Below are 19,065 nucleotides of genomic sequence, written 5' to 3'. Positions count from 1 at the left end.
TGGATCAATTAGTCTGTAACCCTTGGTCATTTCATCATAACCTACAAAATCAACTTCTTTAGCTTTGGCATCCCACTTTCTTCCGTTTTGATCTGGTATATGGAGAAGAGCTCGACAACCAAACACCTTTAAATGGTTCAAACAAGATACTTTTCCAGTCAATAATTTCTGTGGAGTCTTAGCATTAAGTGCTCTGTGTGGAACATGGTTCTTTATGTAAACAGCTGTAATGCATGCCTCTGCCCAAAACTGCTTAGGCAGACCACATTCAAATAGCGTACACCGTGCCATCTCACAAATTGATCTGTTGGTCCTCTCCACAGCCCCATTCTGTTCTGGGCTATAGGGCACACTAATCTGATGCTCTATTCCATTCTCTCTAAGAAATAAATCAAAATTTGAGTTCACCAATTCACTGCCATTGTCAGCTCTAACTGATTTTATCTCTGCACCAATTCTATTTTCTAACCAAGTATTAAACTCACAAAAAAATTCAAATGTTTGATCTTTATTCTTGAGAAAATAACAGAATGTCCTTCTGGAATAATCATCCACTAGTATATACATGTACTTAGCCATACCATGTGACATTTGCTCCATGGGGCCACATAAATCCGTATGCAAAGACTGAGCAACTCAGATGCACGTTGCCCTCCAGTCTTAGGAAATGGGAATTTCAACATCTTACCTAGTACACACAATTTACACTTGTCAAGAGTTTCAGAGTTACAACACTCCAACTTTATGCCACCACTCTGTAAACATAGCTTAAGTCCAGTGTCAACTCTAACATGACCAAGTCTACGGTGCCATAAGTCTTCCAGATTACTAAAATTTTTAACAGCAAGAGCATGCTCATCTGGCAACACAGGTTCAACGTTTTTTAGTTTATAAATGCCATTTGACTCTGATCCAGAACAAAGTATCTCACCTCTTTTGAGCACTTTACATCCATCTTTGTCAAAAACAACATTTATGCCTTTCTTGACTAAAGCATAAACTGACAACAAATTAGTCACTAAGCCAGGGACAAGAATAACATTCTTTATTGAGGATATATCTGATGAATTGACAATAACATTACCTTTCCCTTTCCACTAATTATTAGCACACTTCACAAGTTTTTGTTTGCTATTTTCTGTTTCAAAATCTTTAAGCCATTCCTTTCTTGATGTCATGTGTGACGATGCTCCAGAATCAATGATCCACTCATTCAGGTTGAAATCTGAGATACCAAGTGCACAAAACAATGACTTTTCTGTTCCCTTTGATTCTTTCTTTGACGATTCTTGCTTCTGAGGACATTCGGACTTGGAGTGACCATGCTTCCAGCAATTGAATCATTTCACTTTCTTCTTTTCTTGCTTGTCTTTCGAGAAACCCTGTTGTGATTTCTTATAATTCTTTGAAAATAAGGCACTATCACTGCCATCTTTGTCCAACTTGAGGTATTCTTCCACCCTACCATTCAGCAACTTTGTTGTGATATTTTCTGATGTGAAATTTTTGTCCATTGTACTGGACTCTATACCCATCCAGTGTGGTAAATAAACTTTTGGTAAACCTCTAATCATAATCAGTGCAATTAGCCCATCATCAACTGGTTTGCACATGCTTTGCATTTTGTTGGCTACATCCGAAATGTGAGTAACATAATTTTGAATATTTCCTTCACATTTGGATAATGTAGTATCCAGTAGAACATCCCAGAGATTCATCCATCTGGTTTTATTCTTACCAGCAAGCAGGTTTTCCGAAGTATCCCAAGATTCCTTTGCTTTTGTTTGTGTTTTCCACGTGTGCTGCATACAGAGATTTATCCACATGCAAAAGAATAAGTGTCCACGCATCTATATCCTTGTCTGCATTTGTGTCCGCCCCCGGTAGCTGAATGGTCAGCATAACAGATTGTCAGTCCACTGGGCCCGGGTTCGATTCCTGGCTGGATTGGGGAATTTTCTCCACCCAGGGACTGGGTGTTGTGCTGTCCTCATCATCATCCTATCACCCTCATCGACTGCAGGTCACCAGAGTGGCATCAAATTGAAAGACCGGCACCCAGCGAATGGTCTGCCCTACAGGGGGCACTAGCCATACGATTAAATAAATTAAATAAATCTGCATTTGTAGCAGTACTTGCACCTATGGTATAATCCCATAACTTCTCGCACAGTAGAATGAGTTTCATTCCGAACTTCTACGTGTTATAATCGTCCTAGTTTCTCAGTTAGTCTACCATTGGAGTTGTGGTTTTTGTCAAACTTACATTTGAAGCCATTTTCAGACACTTGAATTCAAAGCACTAGAATACGTGACTGATTTCTTCTGAAAAATGAGTGTTCAAACGCTGATGAAGTTGACAAAACACAAACCAAAACAAGTATACACACAATGTGGGCACATAACCTAACACGCTTCTTCAGTTATTTATCTTCCTACCCACACAACAAACATAGTCCACTGCGCAGATTTACCATTCTGGGCCCATAACCTGTTAGCAGAGCAAGGTTAGGCATTGAAAAAGATAAGTAACAGAGTGTTCATAATACTTATATTCTGATAACCACTCATTACATGTAGCACACTTAAGAGAGTGAACATCAAGAGCAAAGATAGTGTACTCGTCATACTCGACGTATACAAACAAAAAAACCAAGGAGCCAGATTACCAACATAACGATGCTGTCCTAAAATATTTTAGCCTATTTTTGAACCATAGTGAAATTTGCAACTTAGAGGGCTTTTGCCTAGTACCATTCAATACGGTAGCTGTTTCATGCATAATGAAACTGTTCAACTGAAGTTGGGTATGCTTTTTTATTTTGCTGTTCCAGACATTATTTAAATGGCCTTGTTTATGGCAATATTTGCACCATGAATTTGTACATGGGTACTCCTGCCAGGAATGTTCCGTAAAACAGTCAAGACAGGATAGCAGTCATGAATGGCAATTGGGTGTGATACTGCTATAAATATTCTGGCTGGGTTGGACAGTGTAGTGAGTTAAGCTGCTGTGAAACAAACTCTACCAAAGATGGACACTGGTGCCCCAATGTGATGTCTGTAACATGACTACATATATCTGGTCTTCTAAATGCTATTTTGCTAAACATCATATTTCAGACACTTGTGTGATTGTTAATATTTTGTCCAACCACAGCTCTGGAAGCATGAGAACTGCAGATAATCATGGGATAGTGCACCACCACTCATCTGCCTATGACTGCCTACTGGCAGGGTCCAGGCAGACAGGCACATAAAACAAGTAAATTGGCTACCCAAGCCTTCTGTGCAATTTCTGTCAGTGGTTTAGTTCTAATATAGTGGCTGCTACATTTGTCTATGTGATGTAGTGAGCAAGCAATCTTCAACAAATTTCTAAAAAAGACAACATCATAGGAGTGGCTTCTAAAAACTGTTTATGCAAAAGACACAAAATTGTTGAAGGGTACCATGACAAGAAAAATGCATGTAGCTGGGTGAGAAATTTACATTGCAGTTCTCAAAATATACCACTCTGTAACTAGATGCTCCATTCTTCTGTACTTCCTTGAATGGAGCAAAAGTTGTATAGTTACTTGCAATAGTGTTTGCTGCAGTTGTGGCTAGAATAAAACTAGTTGCTGTTAATGACAGTGCTCCAGCAGTTAATTATGCTGTTACATGGCAGGTGGTTGCTGCTGCATGTGTTCCATTTTGGAACATGTAAATTGAAACTTCTCATATTCTCAGTTAGGGGCAATTCTTCAGCTATTTATTGAGACAAACTTACTGTTAAACAAAACACAACCAAAGTTTGGTGTGAGTGTCAGAAGTGCAGAGTCCAGTGATTGTTTCAAGAGTTGTCAAGTCTGAAGTTCAAGTTTTCATCAGAAAAGCACTCACTAAGTCCAAGTAGACAGTCATGAACTGTAACTCAAATTTATAGCCACAGATCAATAAATCATTGGTGCAGTGATGTTAGAAGACAATATTAAGCCTGGAGCAGTGAGCTGAGCTCCGTAGCTGGGCCTATCCCCTTAAAATGAGTTCCAGTCCTCATTTGGCATGGCCACCATTAGCCATGGTTGCTGGGCATGGTACAGCTGTGAGTATTATGCTTGAGAGGTGGTGGTAGTTATCAGCCTCATGTCTTCCTTACTGTCCATGGATATGAATACCACACAATGCATAGTTGCCTGCTGCTTCATAAGGCAGCAGTTGGCTAGCTCATTGTTTGTGTACCTATTTATAGTGACTTTGGCATAATAAACAATGAGTGTACTGCAGCACAACAACCACAGGATTACACAGCAGTAGCTCAGAGAGATTTAACAGTACAGCTGGATATGCCCAGCCCTGTTCAATTACTGGACATGCTTCCATGCTCATCACCAACTGGGTGCCATTTTATGACTGTGACTCCACAGTGGTGCATTTGTTACAATCTATGGCAAATTGTTCTTGATTCAATTACCCCTATCTCAACCTGATACAATTTTTGTCTTTTTTCCTGTGTGAATAGGGTAGGGTCCTAAAAATTAAACTAAAGGCAAATAAAAAAACTACAAATTTCTGCTTATCTGGTGTCAGTAGATATAGACATTAAAAATAATGCATAACAAAGATCAGCTCCTGAAACTTGATGTCATTTGATCTGACAAAACAGAGGAAAGAATAATAGAAAACATAAATACTCAAGCATTAAGTACAGAAGTCCTCAAGAGCTCTGGCCTACAAAGATACAACAAATAGCACAAAAGAAAAAGTGTTGATATGCATTTCATTCTGACCTGCTGCCTCTCCTTCTACATGAGCTACAGATAAAAAAACCTATCTATCTAAATGTTACAATTTGTGTAACTTTTTTTTTGTAAGTCTGTCTGCTAGCACCTGATTACTATATATTCAAATGAGGGACCACTATGTACAGTTAAAATATCCTGCAATAAGTACTCACAAGGTGGAGGATAGATTATCAATTTTATTTCTAGATTCAATAATTTCCTGTTAAAGTTTGCTGATGAACAAAAGTGAGATATAGTCCATGTACACTTCTAATCATAAATCAGCTAATTTAATTTAGTCAGCAGTATGCTGATGTAACAATTATTATAAACAGTCAGGAAGAGTATAAATTAATATAATACAACTAGCAGAAAAGCTGCTACTTTCTACAACATTGCTACTTTTCCATAACTACTAAATACCTGTTGTTTATATACTTCTGCTTGCTTTCATACTTGATATTAATAAAGAATAACAGCTGTCTAGGGGCTGGAAGAAGAGAGGTCTTTTTTTACACTGAGCATTGTTATTTATCACACTGCTCATAAGAGTTTTTACTCCTTGAATCTAGATAATAATTACAGTTGGAGATGGAGAGGCGATTAAGATATATTTTTCATCTACTTCTTGTTTATAACCTAAGAGATCTTCGAGGTTTATGAAAAAAACATTGTGTCATTGTGACACTCTGCAGACTAAACTCTGGTAAGATGACATGGAAACAAGTGACACATATGTTATATTTGTATGAAGCTACTTCAAGTGTCTACAATGGTCTATTTATAGTGGTTTCTTTTCTATGTTAAGTGACTTTCTACACTATGTTGAAGTTGTATGACAGCAGGATGGTTCAGTGAATGCAGTCAGGTGAGGTTATACCCAGCTAGATCATTGGACGAGCTACAATCAGTGTAACAATATTATTAAAAGGATAGTTGCTACTCAGTCAAATAGCAGAGATGCTGAGTCACAGATAGGCACAACAAAAAGACTGTCATAAAATAAGCTTTCGGCCAACAAGGCCTTTATCAAAACTAGGGAACAGACACAGACACACACATACAAGCACACATGCAAATGCTTCTGACACACACATGACCATAGTCTCTAGTAGCAGTTTGGCTTCAGCTGCCAGCGACTGTGGTCACGTGTGTGTCAGTGTGACTTGTGTGTGTGTGTTTTGTTTACTGCTTGACTATGATCTAGTCTTATCATGGGGATCATTACCTTGCCTTAAGTGGCTGAAGATGCCCAACCACCATAGCTGGTGTCCTGTGCGGAGATACCTGGCAAGTCTAGGGGTTACAGATCTCCCATCAGACCGTGCGTTGTTGGTTTCAACAAATATTTTGGCAACCTGCTGGATACATTTGCCTTGCATAAAGGCACAATGTGGCTTGGCAATGCAGTGTCTTGCATCCTCTAAGTGGATTAAGGAGTAAAGTGTTGTTCACAAATAAGTTGCTGTTTATCCAACAGAGTTGTACTCAACATCCATTCATCTGACATGCCAGTATTGTCAAAAATCATAAATCTGTTGATGCTACTGTTCTCATCTCAGTGCACAGTGTTAGAAATGTGTGTTTCATTGGGTGCTGTGACAGCTGCAGTCAGTAGAGACGACATCCTACATCGGTGTGTGCATCTTTCCCCATAGCATATAAGGACTTTGGACCCATGGAGGGTAACACTTGTCCACACAAGACCTGCATGGTGCATTCAAATCTGAGACATGATAATGCCACAAGCCTAGGATGGCTAGCTCACTGCAGAGATAGCTAGAAAGAAGTCAGACCTTTATGGCCTAAATTTACTTCAGTGTGCATGGAGTACTATGGGCCAAACCATTACAGCCATGACACAGCCACCACAGACCACCGTTTACCTCCTGAGAGAAATATTTTGTAAATAATAGGCATTAATACAAGTCATGCTGGACAGCCTGATGCACAACATGGGGAGCTGCTGTGTGTCCTCTGTTGCTTGCGAAAGCTTTACATCCCACACCAGCATCCTTTCTGCCACAAAAGTTGAACATCTCCTACTGGAAATAGTTCGGATGGGTTAGTGACAAGATGGGAGGATTAAATGCAGTCTGTAGTTTCAAGAATACAAGAGTATTTCATCAAAAGCAGAATAAAAGGGTTTTTCATTGACAAATAAATAGGAAAATGACAAAGGGAAGGACAGAGATATGTAATAATGATCATTACCATCTAGGAGTGGTAAACAAATTTTTGTTTTGGCAAATTTAAATTTTTTAAGCGTAAGTGCAGTGTGCATGTGTTTCTGTCAGTAGAGATGAATTTCTAAAAACTGCTTGCATCTGTTGTGTGTTACTCAAGTAAAATAGTCAGTCTGTGTAGCAGCATTGTTACTACAATCATCTTGTGTTATTCATTTTGTGATCATCTAATATTACACTAAACCATTTGCAGCATGAGTGAAATTACACTTCAGCGAATTGTTCGTCCATGGCTACATCCTGATTTTATATACAAGAGAACAAAATATGGGAAGATTTATTATGAAAGCCTTAATGTTCTCCATGGCTTTACAGAAAAGGTAATCAGTATATTGTATTACAAAGTGTTATTTCTATATTGCATGCTGAAAAAGGGAATGGGATGCAGCATTTAAAGTGACACTGTAAAATTTGATATTCTTAGGAATGCTTCTGATCTATGCATTTTATCATATTTTAACAATATTATGAAAAGAGTTGCTACTCCCCATATAGTGGTGATGCTGAGTTGCAGATAGGCACTACAAAAAGACTGTCACAAATAAAGGCCTTTGTCAACAATAAACAACACACACACACACACACACACACACACACACACACACACACACGTAAACACAAAACACACACACACACACACACACACACAATTGCAGTCTCAGGCAACACTGCGAGCAACAGCACCAGTGCATGATGGAATTGGCGACTGGGTGGGGGCCCAGATCAGTAAGAAACAGATTGACCGTCCTTACGGCGAAACAGGCAACCGTAAAAATAGTTTTCCCATCGATCAACAGATGTCGCAGGTGACGCTAAAATGCTAACTGACCTGTCCATGTCGCACAATTGGTAACGCTGTATCTTCGGTGATGTGAATGACGCTGATTTGTGTTCGGCTAGAGAGCTGCGCACGAAATGCATTCGTCACACAGCTGACTGTAGCTCATGATCGGCTGTGGTTTCTCCCGAGTTTTCAATCAAAGAATGTAGATTATCTCCTGTAATACTACAAACCAAGTTTATTTCTACTGTAGGGATATTTCTCACAATCATATGCGAAATGAAAAGTAACACACAAACATTTCTCATGAGTTACTGTTTAAATGCAGACTGGATTGCAGTCGCATAGGTTTTACACTCGCCTTCCATGCCGTCTATTTCCTTTTTGTTATACAGCTCTTCTGATACAGATTATGGTGGTAAAAAAGATCTCCATGTGCAGATTAAGACTAGAAAGTTTTCAGAATCTTCTCAACATCTTTGAAATATAATGAGTTAATTTACTGACAAATATTGCACTGAGCAGTGGGTTTCGCATCCTGACATTACCGACATAATTATTTGTTTTGCGTAGAGTATCTGTAGGGATTAGGTGAGTTATAACGACAATATATTTTTCACTTTGAGACTGTAAATAAGTTTAAGAAACAGATTTTGCATCCTTTCTAAGTATTTCTGTAAGCGTTTTTAAGTATAATCACATTTTGCATATGATTACTGTTAGTTGTAAACAAATATAATTTCATGTACGCACTTAACAACGATATCTTCGACAAATATTCTGAAACTTTAAATATTGTGACTAAAAGAAATTCTGTGATGGTAAACATATTAACTTTGTGGTCAGCACATCTACTATTGTCACAAGCAGTACTGTTTTGCTCAGATTTAACACATTACTTCTTTCTAGTTAAACATGGTAGAGTGATCAAGGAAAGGCAATGAAACTTATTTGTGCAGCCTAACATAGAATCTTTATTTGGTACTTAAATACAATATGAATAAACTACGTATTTTTTATAATTTTCTGTTCTGAGACAGTTCTACTACATTTTTAGTTCAGAATTTGTCTGTCTACTCCTTCCACAGTTGATATACTCGCAGACCCTTGGCATGATGACTCGATCCACAACCATCGGTATGTCAGAAACAGCTGTACTTTACAGACGCCAAATGGTGGAAAGCTCCACGCATTCGGACAATGTTGCCACATATTTCACAGAACGGAGTGCCATCTAGTGGTTGGTGCCACAAGTAAGGGTGTAACGCTGTTGCCGCCTGGTGGCCGTTCCTTGACAAGGGTTGCCTGCTAGACCAAGCGATCGGGCAATCTGTTTCTTACGTGATCTAGGGTGGGGGTAAGGAGAAGGCTGGGGCAGGGAGGGGGAGGGATGGTATGGGGGGGGGGGGGGGGGTGAACAGTGAAGTGCTGCAGGAGGGCTCCCAACCCCTTACCTCACGGCTCATACCCCTGCAATAGACCTAGATACAAGACCTGTCCCATACATCCTCCCAACACCACCTAGTCACAAACATCACCTATCTCAGCAAAGGCAGGGCTACGTGTGAAACCAGTCATGTGATCTACAAACTAAGCTGCAACCACTTTGCTGCATTCTATGTGGGCATGACAACCAACAAGCTGTCTGTCCGCATGAATGTCCACTAACAAACTGTGGCCAAGAAACAAGTGCACCACCTTGTTGCTGTACATGCTGCCAAAATAACCTCCTTCATTTCAATGACTGCTTCACAGCCTGTGCCATCTGGATTCTTCCCACCAACAGCAGCTTTTCTGAATTGTGCAGATGGGAACTTCCCCTGCAATACATCCTATTTTCCCGTAACCCTCCTGGCCTCAACCTTCAATAGTCGCTGTCCTCACCCATCCCTGTTCCCATTCCAGCACTACACAGCTGTCATTCCACCATCACACCTAGTCTTTTTATTTCTCTCCTTTTCCACTACTCCCTTCCCCCCTCTCCCCTGCTCTCTGTCTAATCTGCAGCACTTCACTGTCCACCACCCCCACCATACTATCCCTCCCCCTCCCCACTTCCTCCCCCCCCAGCCTCCTTCTTACCCCCACCTAGTTGCCACTCCCATCATGCACTGGTGCTGCTGCTCACAGTGTGGTTTCAGTTGCCTGAGACAGCAGTCATGTGTGTGAGTTGCGTTTGCATCTGTGTGTGTGTGTGTGTGTGTGTGTGTGTGTGTGTGTCTCCTATTGTTGACAAAGGCATTAATGGCCAAAAATTTTATTTGTGATAGTCTTTTTGTTGTGCCTATCTGTAACTCAGCATCTCCACTTTACGATGAGTAGCAACTTTCCTTTTCATAATATTGTTACATTCCATCCTGGATTTTCCATTGTTTGATTATTATATTTTAAGTCAGTGGAATGCATACTGTTTTAATTTAGTCACCACATTTTCTATTATTAATCTGACAATCCCACTTGCTGTTCATTAGAAGAACTGAATATTTCCATGGTCATGAACTTATCTATTACCATGATGTTCATTGACTGTGTAGATCATAAAATTCTATAAGGGAAAATAAAACAGAATGGCATTAAATGTCTTCCCTTCACAGGGCTAAAATCATATCTTAGCAACAGAAAATGGACAGTGACATTAGCAAATGATGTGCCAGGAATAAGAAAAAATTATACAATTCAGAATTAGAGAATATTAAATATGGTGTGCTGCAAGGTTCAGTGCTTCGTCCTCTCCTGTTCTTACATAAGCAATTTAAGCAGGGCATTGGAGATCATTTCCAAAACTTTTGTATTTGCTGATGACACAAGTGTATTAATAAATGGTCCAAACACATCATTGCCAGACACAGCTAGGAGAACACAGCTAGGAGGCACACGACTGGTTGATAGCCAACAATTTAACACTTAATCTTACAAAAATTCATATTATGTAATTCCATACAAATAAAAATGACTGGTGTACTGGAAGTGGAGATCAATGGGCATATTCTGTATGAGGCACCATGTGTGAAGTTCCTGGGTAACCAGATGGATAAATAAACTGAGGTGACACCACTCTGTGGATAAGCTAACCAAAAAGCTCAGTTCTGGCTACTTTGTACTTAGAAATCTCTCTCACTGTGTTGAACTGCAGGCAGGTTGCTTTTCATGTGTTCACTCAATTCCATACTATGGCATAATCTTCTGTGACACTGGAGTTAAAGTGAAAAATATTGTGCGGAAATATGCAATAAGAATACTGTGTTAAGTTAATAACTGTCATCTTGCAGGAGCCTCTTCAGTGATCTAGATAATATTACACTTACATATCAATATACTTCCTTTGTAATAGCACTTGTGGTTAATAAAAAGAGTATATTTACGATAAACTCTGCAATTCACAACCACAATACTATGCATAGAAATAATTTCCATGTACGCTATTTATCTCTCTCTAGTTTTATAATCTGATGTAAAAGTCTATAACAGACTGGCAGTGGACATTAAGCAGGAACTCAAAAATCGCCAAATATTTAAATGCAAAGTAAAAGAATACCTCATAAGCCACTCCTACAATATAGCTGAATACTTGGACTCAAAAATATGAATTCTACCCAGTTCTACCTAAATCTCTGGATCAGATAGATCTTGATTTTTCCAGTATATAAACAGCTAATAGTGGTCTGTACAAAGTTAAAATATTTTGCGTGAAGTATTGGATAGGAACAGCTCCTGATTAGTATAGGAGGAGGACCAGTGGGTCTTTTCAGAATAGTTTTTTCTCCTCACACACACACACACACACACACATACACACACACACACACACACACACACACACACACACACACATACTTGTACTTCTCAGTAATGTTACTCAATGTCTCAGTGACTTATGTGACCTGATATCTGTACTTTAGGTATGACAGTAAGAGATTTTCAGTTATTCCTTTGAGACCATAAGTTTCCAGTTTATCAAGTAGCAGCTCATGAGATACTGTGTCAAACACATGTGACAGATCTAGGAACAAACATGCCACCCATTCTTTCTGATCTAATTTCATAAATTATGTATAGGTCACATATGCCAGATGATGTTGAGTAGCCTTTTCTAAAACCATGTTGGGTTTCTCATAACACTTTTTCTTTCACAAGAAAGTTTTCAAATCTTAGTGCAATAATCATTTCTGATACTTTGGTTAGGACCAGAATTAAGCTGATGGCTCAGCAGTTTTTTGTGTAATGGCTGGACTATTGCACATGTTAATTCAGATGGGAGTACAACTTTATTTAAACTTTCACTGAAGAGGTGGAGCAGAACAAGAATGAGTGAATGTTCACATTTTCTAAGATAATGGAGGAAATTTCATCCCACCCAATAGAGACATGTTGTTGTTGTGGTATTCAGTCCAGAGACTTGTTTGATGCAGCTCTCCATGGTACTCTATCCTTTGCAAGCTTCTGCATTTCCAGGTAACTACTGCAGCCTACAAGCTCCTGAATCTGTTTAGCTTATTCATCTCTTGGTCTCCCTCTACAATTTTTACCCTCCACACTGCCCTCCAGTACTAAATTGGTGATCCCTTGATGCCTCAGAACATGTCCTGCCAATCAATCTCTTCTTCTTGTCAAGTTGTGCCACAAATTCTTCTTCTTCCCAATTCAATTCAGTACCTTCTCATTAGTTGCATGATCTATCCATCTAATCTTCAACATTCTTCTGTAGCACATTTCAAAAGCTTGCGTTCTCTTCTTGTCTAAACTATTTATCGTCCACCGACCATCATCAATTATTTTGCTCCCCAAATAGCAAAAATCATCAACTATAGTCCATTATCCTCATTTTGCTTTTGTTGGTCCTTTGCTGTCTCTGACAGAATTACAATGCTGTCGGCAAACGTCAAAGATTTTATTTCTTATCCATGAATTTTAATTCCTACTACAAATTTTTCTTTTGTTTCCATTATTGCGTGCTCAATAACATAGGGGACAGGCTACAACCCTGTCTCACTCCCTTCTATACCACTGCTTCTTCCCTTTCATGCCCCTCGACTCTTATGATTGTCATCTGGTTTCTGTACAAATTGTAAATAGCTTATCGCCCCCTGTATTTTATCCTGCATATTCAGAATCTGAAAGAGAGTATTCTAGTCAACATTGTCAAAAGCTTTTTCTGAGTCTACAAATGCTAGAAACATAGGTTTGCCTTTCCTTAACCTACCTTCTAAGATCAGTTGTAGAGTCAGTATTGCCTCATGTGTTCCTACATTTCTACGGAATCCAAACTGATCTTCCACAAGGTCAGCTTTTACTAGTTTTTCTATTTGTCTGTAAAGAATTCGTATTAAAATTTTGCAACTGTGACTTATTGAACTGATAATTTGGTAGTTTTCACACCTGTCAACACCTGCTTTCTTTGATATTGTAATTATTATAAAAATTCTTCAAGCAGTATCATATCTCCCACTTCATCTTCATGTACGCCCTCTTGCATTTCCATAATATTGCCCTCAAGTACATTGCCCTTGTGTAGACCCTCTATATACTCCTTCCACCTTTCTGTTTTCCCTTCTTCGCTTAGGACTGGTTTTCCATCTGAGTTCTTGATATTTATACAGGTGTTCCTCTTTCCTCCAAAGGTCTCTTTAGTTTTCCTGTAGACAATATCTGCCTTACGTGCTTCTAAATATTTACATTTGTCCTCTAGCCATCCCTGCTTAGTCACTTTGCACTTGCTGTTGATCTCAGTTTTGAGGCATTTGTATTCCTTTTCACCTGCTTCATTTACTGCATTGTTATATTTTCTCCTTTCATCAATTAAATTCTATATATCTTCTGTTACCCAAGGATTTCTACAATCCCTCTTCTTTTTAACTGCTTGATTCTCTGCTGCCTACACTATTTCAGCTCTCGAAGCTACCCACTCTTCTTCTACTGTATTTCTTTCCCCTCTTCTTGTCAGTTGTTCCCTAATACTCTCTCTGAAACTCTCTATAACCTCTGATTCTTTCGGTTTATCCAGATCCCATTTCCTTAAATTCCTATCTTTTTGCAGTTTCTTCAGTTTCAATCTACACTTCATAACCAATAAATTGTGGTCAGAGTCCACATCTGCCCCTGGAAATGTCTTACAATTTAAAACCTGGTTCCTAAATCTCTGTCTTACTATTACATAATCTATCTGAAACCTTCCAGTGTCTCCATGCCTCTTCCATGTAAACAACCTTCTTTCATGATTCTTAAACCAAGTGTTAGCTATGATTAAGTTATGGTCTGCGCAGAATTCTACCAGGTGGCTTCCCCTTTCATTCCTTACTGCCAGTCCATATTCACCTACTGCTTTTCCTTCTCTTCCTTTACTTACTATTGCATCATACATTTCTCCAATCTCTTCATTAACTGTGGAGCTAGTTGGCATATAAACTTGTGCGAGGCATGGGCTTCATGTCTATCTTTGCTACAATAATAATTCAGTATGCTGTTCATAGTAGCTTATCCGTGTACCTATTTCTTTAATCATTACTAGACCCACGCATTAGTGTTATTTGATTTTGTATTTACAACCCTGTATTCACTGACCAGAAGTCTTGTTCCTCATGCCACTGAACTTCACCAATTCCCACTATATCTAACTTCAACCTATCCATTTACCTTTTTAAATTTTCTAACCTACCTGCCCGATTAAGGGATCTGACATTCCGTGCTCCAATCCGTAGAATGCCAGTTTTATTTCTGCTGATGATGACATCCTCCTGAGCAGTCCCTGCCCGGAGATCCGAATGGGGGACTATTTTACCTCCAGAATATTTTACCCGAGAGGATGCGATCATCATTTAACCATACAGTAAAGCTGCATGCCCTCAGGAAAAATTGTGGGTGTAGTTTCCCCTTGCTTTCAGCCGTTTGCAGTACCAGCACAGCAAGGCCATTTCTATTGATGTTAAAAAGCCAGATCAGTTGATCATCCATACTATTGCCTCTGCAACTACTGAAAAAGCTGCTGCTCCTCTTCAGGAATCACACATTTGTCTGGCTCCTCAACAGATACCACTCTGTTGTGGTTGCACCTACAGTACAGCTATCTGTATCGCTGAGGCATGCAAGCCTCCCCTCCAATGGCAAGGTGCATGGTTCATGGGGAGGGGGAGTAGAGACATATATTGGCATTTTATATGTAATTTTCTCTGTACCTGTTTCATACACATACACTGGTTTTTGTACCCGGTAAGGAGTTCTGTAGTCATCAGCACCAGACTTCACACCTATGCTATTTGAGTTAATAAAGTGGGTATTAAAAGCGTTGCTGACTACATAAGGGTCTAAGGCATTCACACCATCACTCTTCAGTTGGAATGTTGTTGACACTAGGCTTAGGTTATCTTCTGAGTCTCCCATTTACACAGTTCCATATTGATTTGTTTATGTTATTTGAGTTTGCTATTTTTTGTTGTAAGATTTCCTTTGTGAATAAATTCAGTGCTTGTTTGTAGGCTTTTCAACATGTTTGGTAGTTAGCTCTAGCTGATGTATTTTCCAAGTAATAAACATTTTCTCTTACAGTTGTTTCTTTTCTGAAGGCAGTCTTGTACAATTTTGAGCATGTTTCTTTTTGAAAGTAATTGCACATGTTACATTTGAATTGGTAAGCAAAACATTACAGAAGTTCATCCATTTGTCTGCAACATTTTCTGTACAGTATAATTCATTCCACGTCCCAAGTTGCAAAAGACTCTAAAGATTTTTCATTCAGACATCTAATTTTCCTCATCTCATATGTACTTTGTGAATCATACCATGTTCAGTATTTCCATTGTCTGGCAAGACAATCAGAAAAGTGAAGGTTTATTATATCAAATCTACAGTTTAAGATTAAAAACAGTCTTGATTGCAATAACATTTATTTCAGTGGTACCCAGTTTTGGTCATTGTTTGACCATCCTCAGATCCTCATACTGAAATATGAACATAAAATGGATTTATAGGGATGTCTGATAATAATGGCATCATAAAATACTTTGTATGTAACAAATATTAAAGGAAGAAATTATACCCACGGTAGTAGGTAATGGCAGTGAATGGAGGAGATCTTGTAACTCCACAAACATCAACTATTAGTTGAGCAACACAGCTGTTGCTTAAATATGTGATGCTCCACCCACTGCATACCGAATTGCATGAGTGATAGCCAGTCAGGTATACAGGATGTAAAACAGTTGTTACAATAAGGTGAATACAGAATAGTTGCATGAAGCTGATAACAAATGAAGAAATAAGTATATTACATCATATAAAGTACCTGATATTAACAGAATTTTATCAGTATGTGATAAAAATATACATGATGTTTCAGAATTGATGGTCAATAATTCACACATGGGAAGTACAAGCCAAAAGTAGATTAAAAGCCCCAATAAACATGGGTCTGAAAATCAACCATTGCCAAGGTATCGCATTAATTTGAGTTTGGAACCAACAGTAAACACCCCTGGATACCATGGTATTTATGATCGTATCTCAAAGTTTACAAATGCGCATCTACTTCCCTTTCTCCCTCTGTGCACTGTGTTGCACTGGGCTCACAATCAGTTATGAACATGAAGGCACCATGGACAGAGGTAACAACAATGAAGAGTATACTGATATGCACTTCTTGTATCGCAAAGCAAATGGCAGTGCCCTTGAGGCTGCACGATTGTATGAAAAAGCTTTTCCTCTCCACAGGCAGCCTGACAGGTGTACATTTAGCTGGTTACTTCAGTGCCTTAGAGAAACCAGGAGTTTCACACACCATGTACAAGAAGTTTGACCCAGATTCATAACACCTGATGTTGAGGAAAGAGTGTTACACATTGTACACAAATGTCTGAATACTTCAACAAGGAGGATTGCTACCCAAGAGCTTGTCCTGAGTCATAGCAGTGTGTGGTACATTTTACATCAGCAAATACTCTATCCATATCATCTCCAGTGAGTGCAAGTCCTCAACAACCTAAGAGCTTGTCCTGAGTCATAGCAGTGTGTGGTAGATTTTACATCAGCAAATACTCTATCCATATCATCTTCAGTGAGTACAAGCCCTCCTAGAGAGAATTTCTACCAATGGGTGCAACAACAGTGTATTCTGAATCCCCTGTTTGTAAGCAGTATTCTGTTCATGGATGAGGCTGGATTTACCCATGATGGTATTGTTAGCTACCACAACTGTCACATTCAGGCTGATGTCAATCCTAATGCAACACATGTATCACAACATCATCAACATTATTTCCTTAATGTCTGGGCAGGACTGCTCGGAGACTGCATAACTGGAAAACACTTCCTACCACAGAGACTAACCAGACAGCAGGATATGTGCTTTCTGCAGACTGTACTTCCAGATGTACATGATGATGACCCACTGCCCAAACATGTGGCTCATGTACGATGATGTTCCAGCACATTTTCATTTACAAGTACGCCACATTCTAACCCAGACATATGGTCAACATTAGATAGGTAGAGGAGGGCTGGTGCCATGTCCTCCAAGTTTTAAATCCATGGATTTGTGTGTGTGGGGTGATGTCAGAAGCCTGGTCTATGCTACCGACGTCAACGCTCTTGAGGAATTATGCTTGTGGATTGAAGCAGCCTTCCAGGATTTACGAAATTTCCCAGTACTGTCTGAGAGGATTCACAATTCATTTCAGAGATGAGTTCAATGTTGCTTTCAGATGCATGGACAACATTTTGAACACCTACTTTAATGTTTAGAGATGCCATGTGTTCCTAGACACTGATGAACTGCAACAGAAAATATGCTGTACTTTGACAATAATTGATTTGTGGACCCATGTTCATTCAAGCTTTTTTGCTACTTTTGGTCTGTACTTTCCATGAATGAATTACTGACCATCATTTCTGAAACATCCATTTTATAAAAGATATAACTAATCAAAATCAGTTGTGAGAACACTGATAGTGATCTGTGGGGGTTTATCACAAACTCATAGATTTTACGCCACAAAAAATATTGGCTATGTGATGCCAATGGTTCCCATGGAGATGGCCTTGCCGTATCGACATGTACCATCCAGCAGAAGATGATTTCAGAGCTGTGACAGTGACTGGATGTTAAATCCATGCTGCCATGCAAGCTGACATGTAGAAATGCATGCCAGGTATTGCAAATTGCTCCTAGATCATAGTGCCAGTGAAAATACAGCTTGAGTGATGTCGTTATTTACTACATAAACTGTGTGGTTGTGTTGATATGCAAGATTCAACAGTTGCAATAACAGCTAAGTGTTACAAAATACTGGCATGCAAGAAAGACAACTGGCATAATATGTGTCAGGTCCTCCGTATGACATTGCCCAAGTACCCAACATGATAACAAGCAAAGTAGGTACATAATACCCAAAGCATGAAAAATAAGTTACATCAAAAGAATTATGGCACAAAATCTCATTGACCCAGGAGATAGTCAAAAGCAAAAAACAATAAGTATGAGAAACTGAAGTTTAAAAGAACTGTGAATATAGTTGTTTACATTTATAAGTATTCCACAAAATTCCTTAACATAGTGTATATAATGTCAGATGTACGGATATATAGACTACATCACTATGATATAATACATCAAGGACCCATATAAGGGGTCATAAATGTAAAACAAACGCATAAGCAGTCAGAAGTTAAAAGATACTGTGAATATAGTTGTTTACAGTCACAAAATGTCCATAAGACTTCTGCTGAAATGTGAAGATCAATTCCTCTACACTGTTTCTATGGTAAACAATGATGTTTCTCAAACAGTATTTTCATGATCTAGGAGCAATTTTCAATACTTGGCATGAATTTCTACTGCTAGCCTGCATGTCGGTGCATATTTAACATCCAGTCAGATTTGCGGCTCTGAAATCACCTTCTGCTGGATGGCACATATTGATACGACAAGGCTGTCTCCATGGGAACCATTGGCATTGCTTAACCACTGTCTTTGCTGGGATAACTCTATGAGTTTATGATAAATCCCCAAAGATGGCTATCGGTGTTTTCACAAGCAATTATGATTGATTCTCTCCTTTACATTCTGTTTGTAGCAGTTATTTTATGCAACGTAATGTGTCCACTTCTTCATTTTTTATTAGCTTTTATGTAACTATTTTGTCTATCCCTTACTGTGATGGCTGTTTTACATCCTGTATGCCTGACTGGGTATCGCTGATGTAATTTAGTGTGCTGTGGGAGGAGCATTGTGTATTTAAACAACTTTGTTGCTCTCCTTAGCAGATATGTTCATGGAGTTACAAGA

At 38.9% G+C, this 19,065-nt stretch overlaps 1 protein-coding gene across 1 annotated transcript in view; it reads left to right on the top strand.

Moving 5' to 3' along the window:
* LOC126187466 (cytochrome P450 4C1-like) overlaps positions 1-19,065 on the top strand; it is a 105,208-nt gene that overhangs the window by 67,427 nt on the left and 18,716 nt on the right. Inside the window, exon 7 of the mRNA XM_049928563.1 lies at positions 7,206-7,332. Coding sequence (XP_049784520.1) covers positions 7,206-7,332 — 127 coding nt within the window. The remainder of the gene's footprint in view (positions 1-7,205; positions 7,333-19,065) is intronic.

This window comes from Schistocerca cancellata, chromosome 5, assembly GCF_023864275.1.
Source record: "Schistocerca cancellata isolate TAMUIC-IGC-003103 chromosome 5, iqSchCanc2.1, whole genome shotgun sequence".
NCBI classification, from domain to species: Eukaryota; Metazoa; Arthropoda; class Insecta; order Orthoptera; family Acrididae; genus Schistocerca; species Schistocerca cancellata.
Note: the sequence above shows the minus strand (reverse complement) of the source record. Positions and strands in the feature narration are given on the sequence as shown.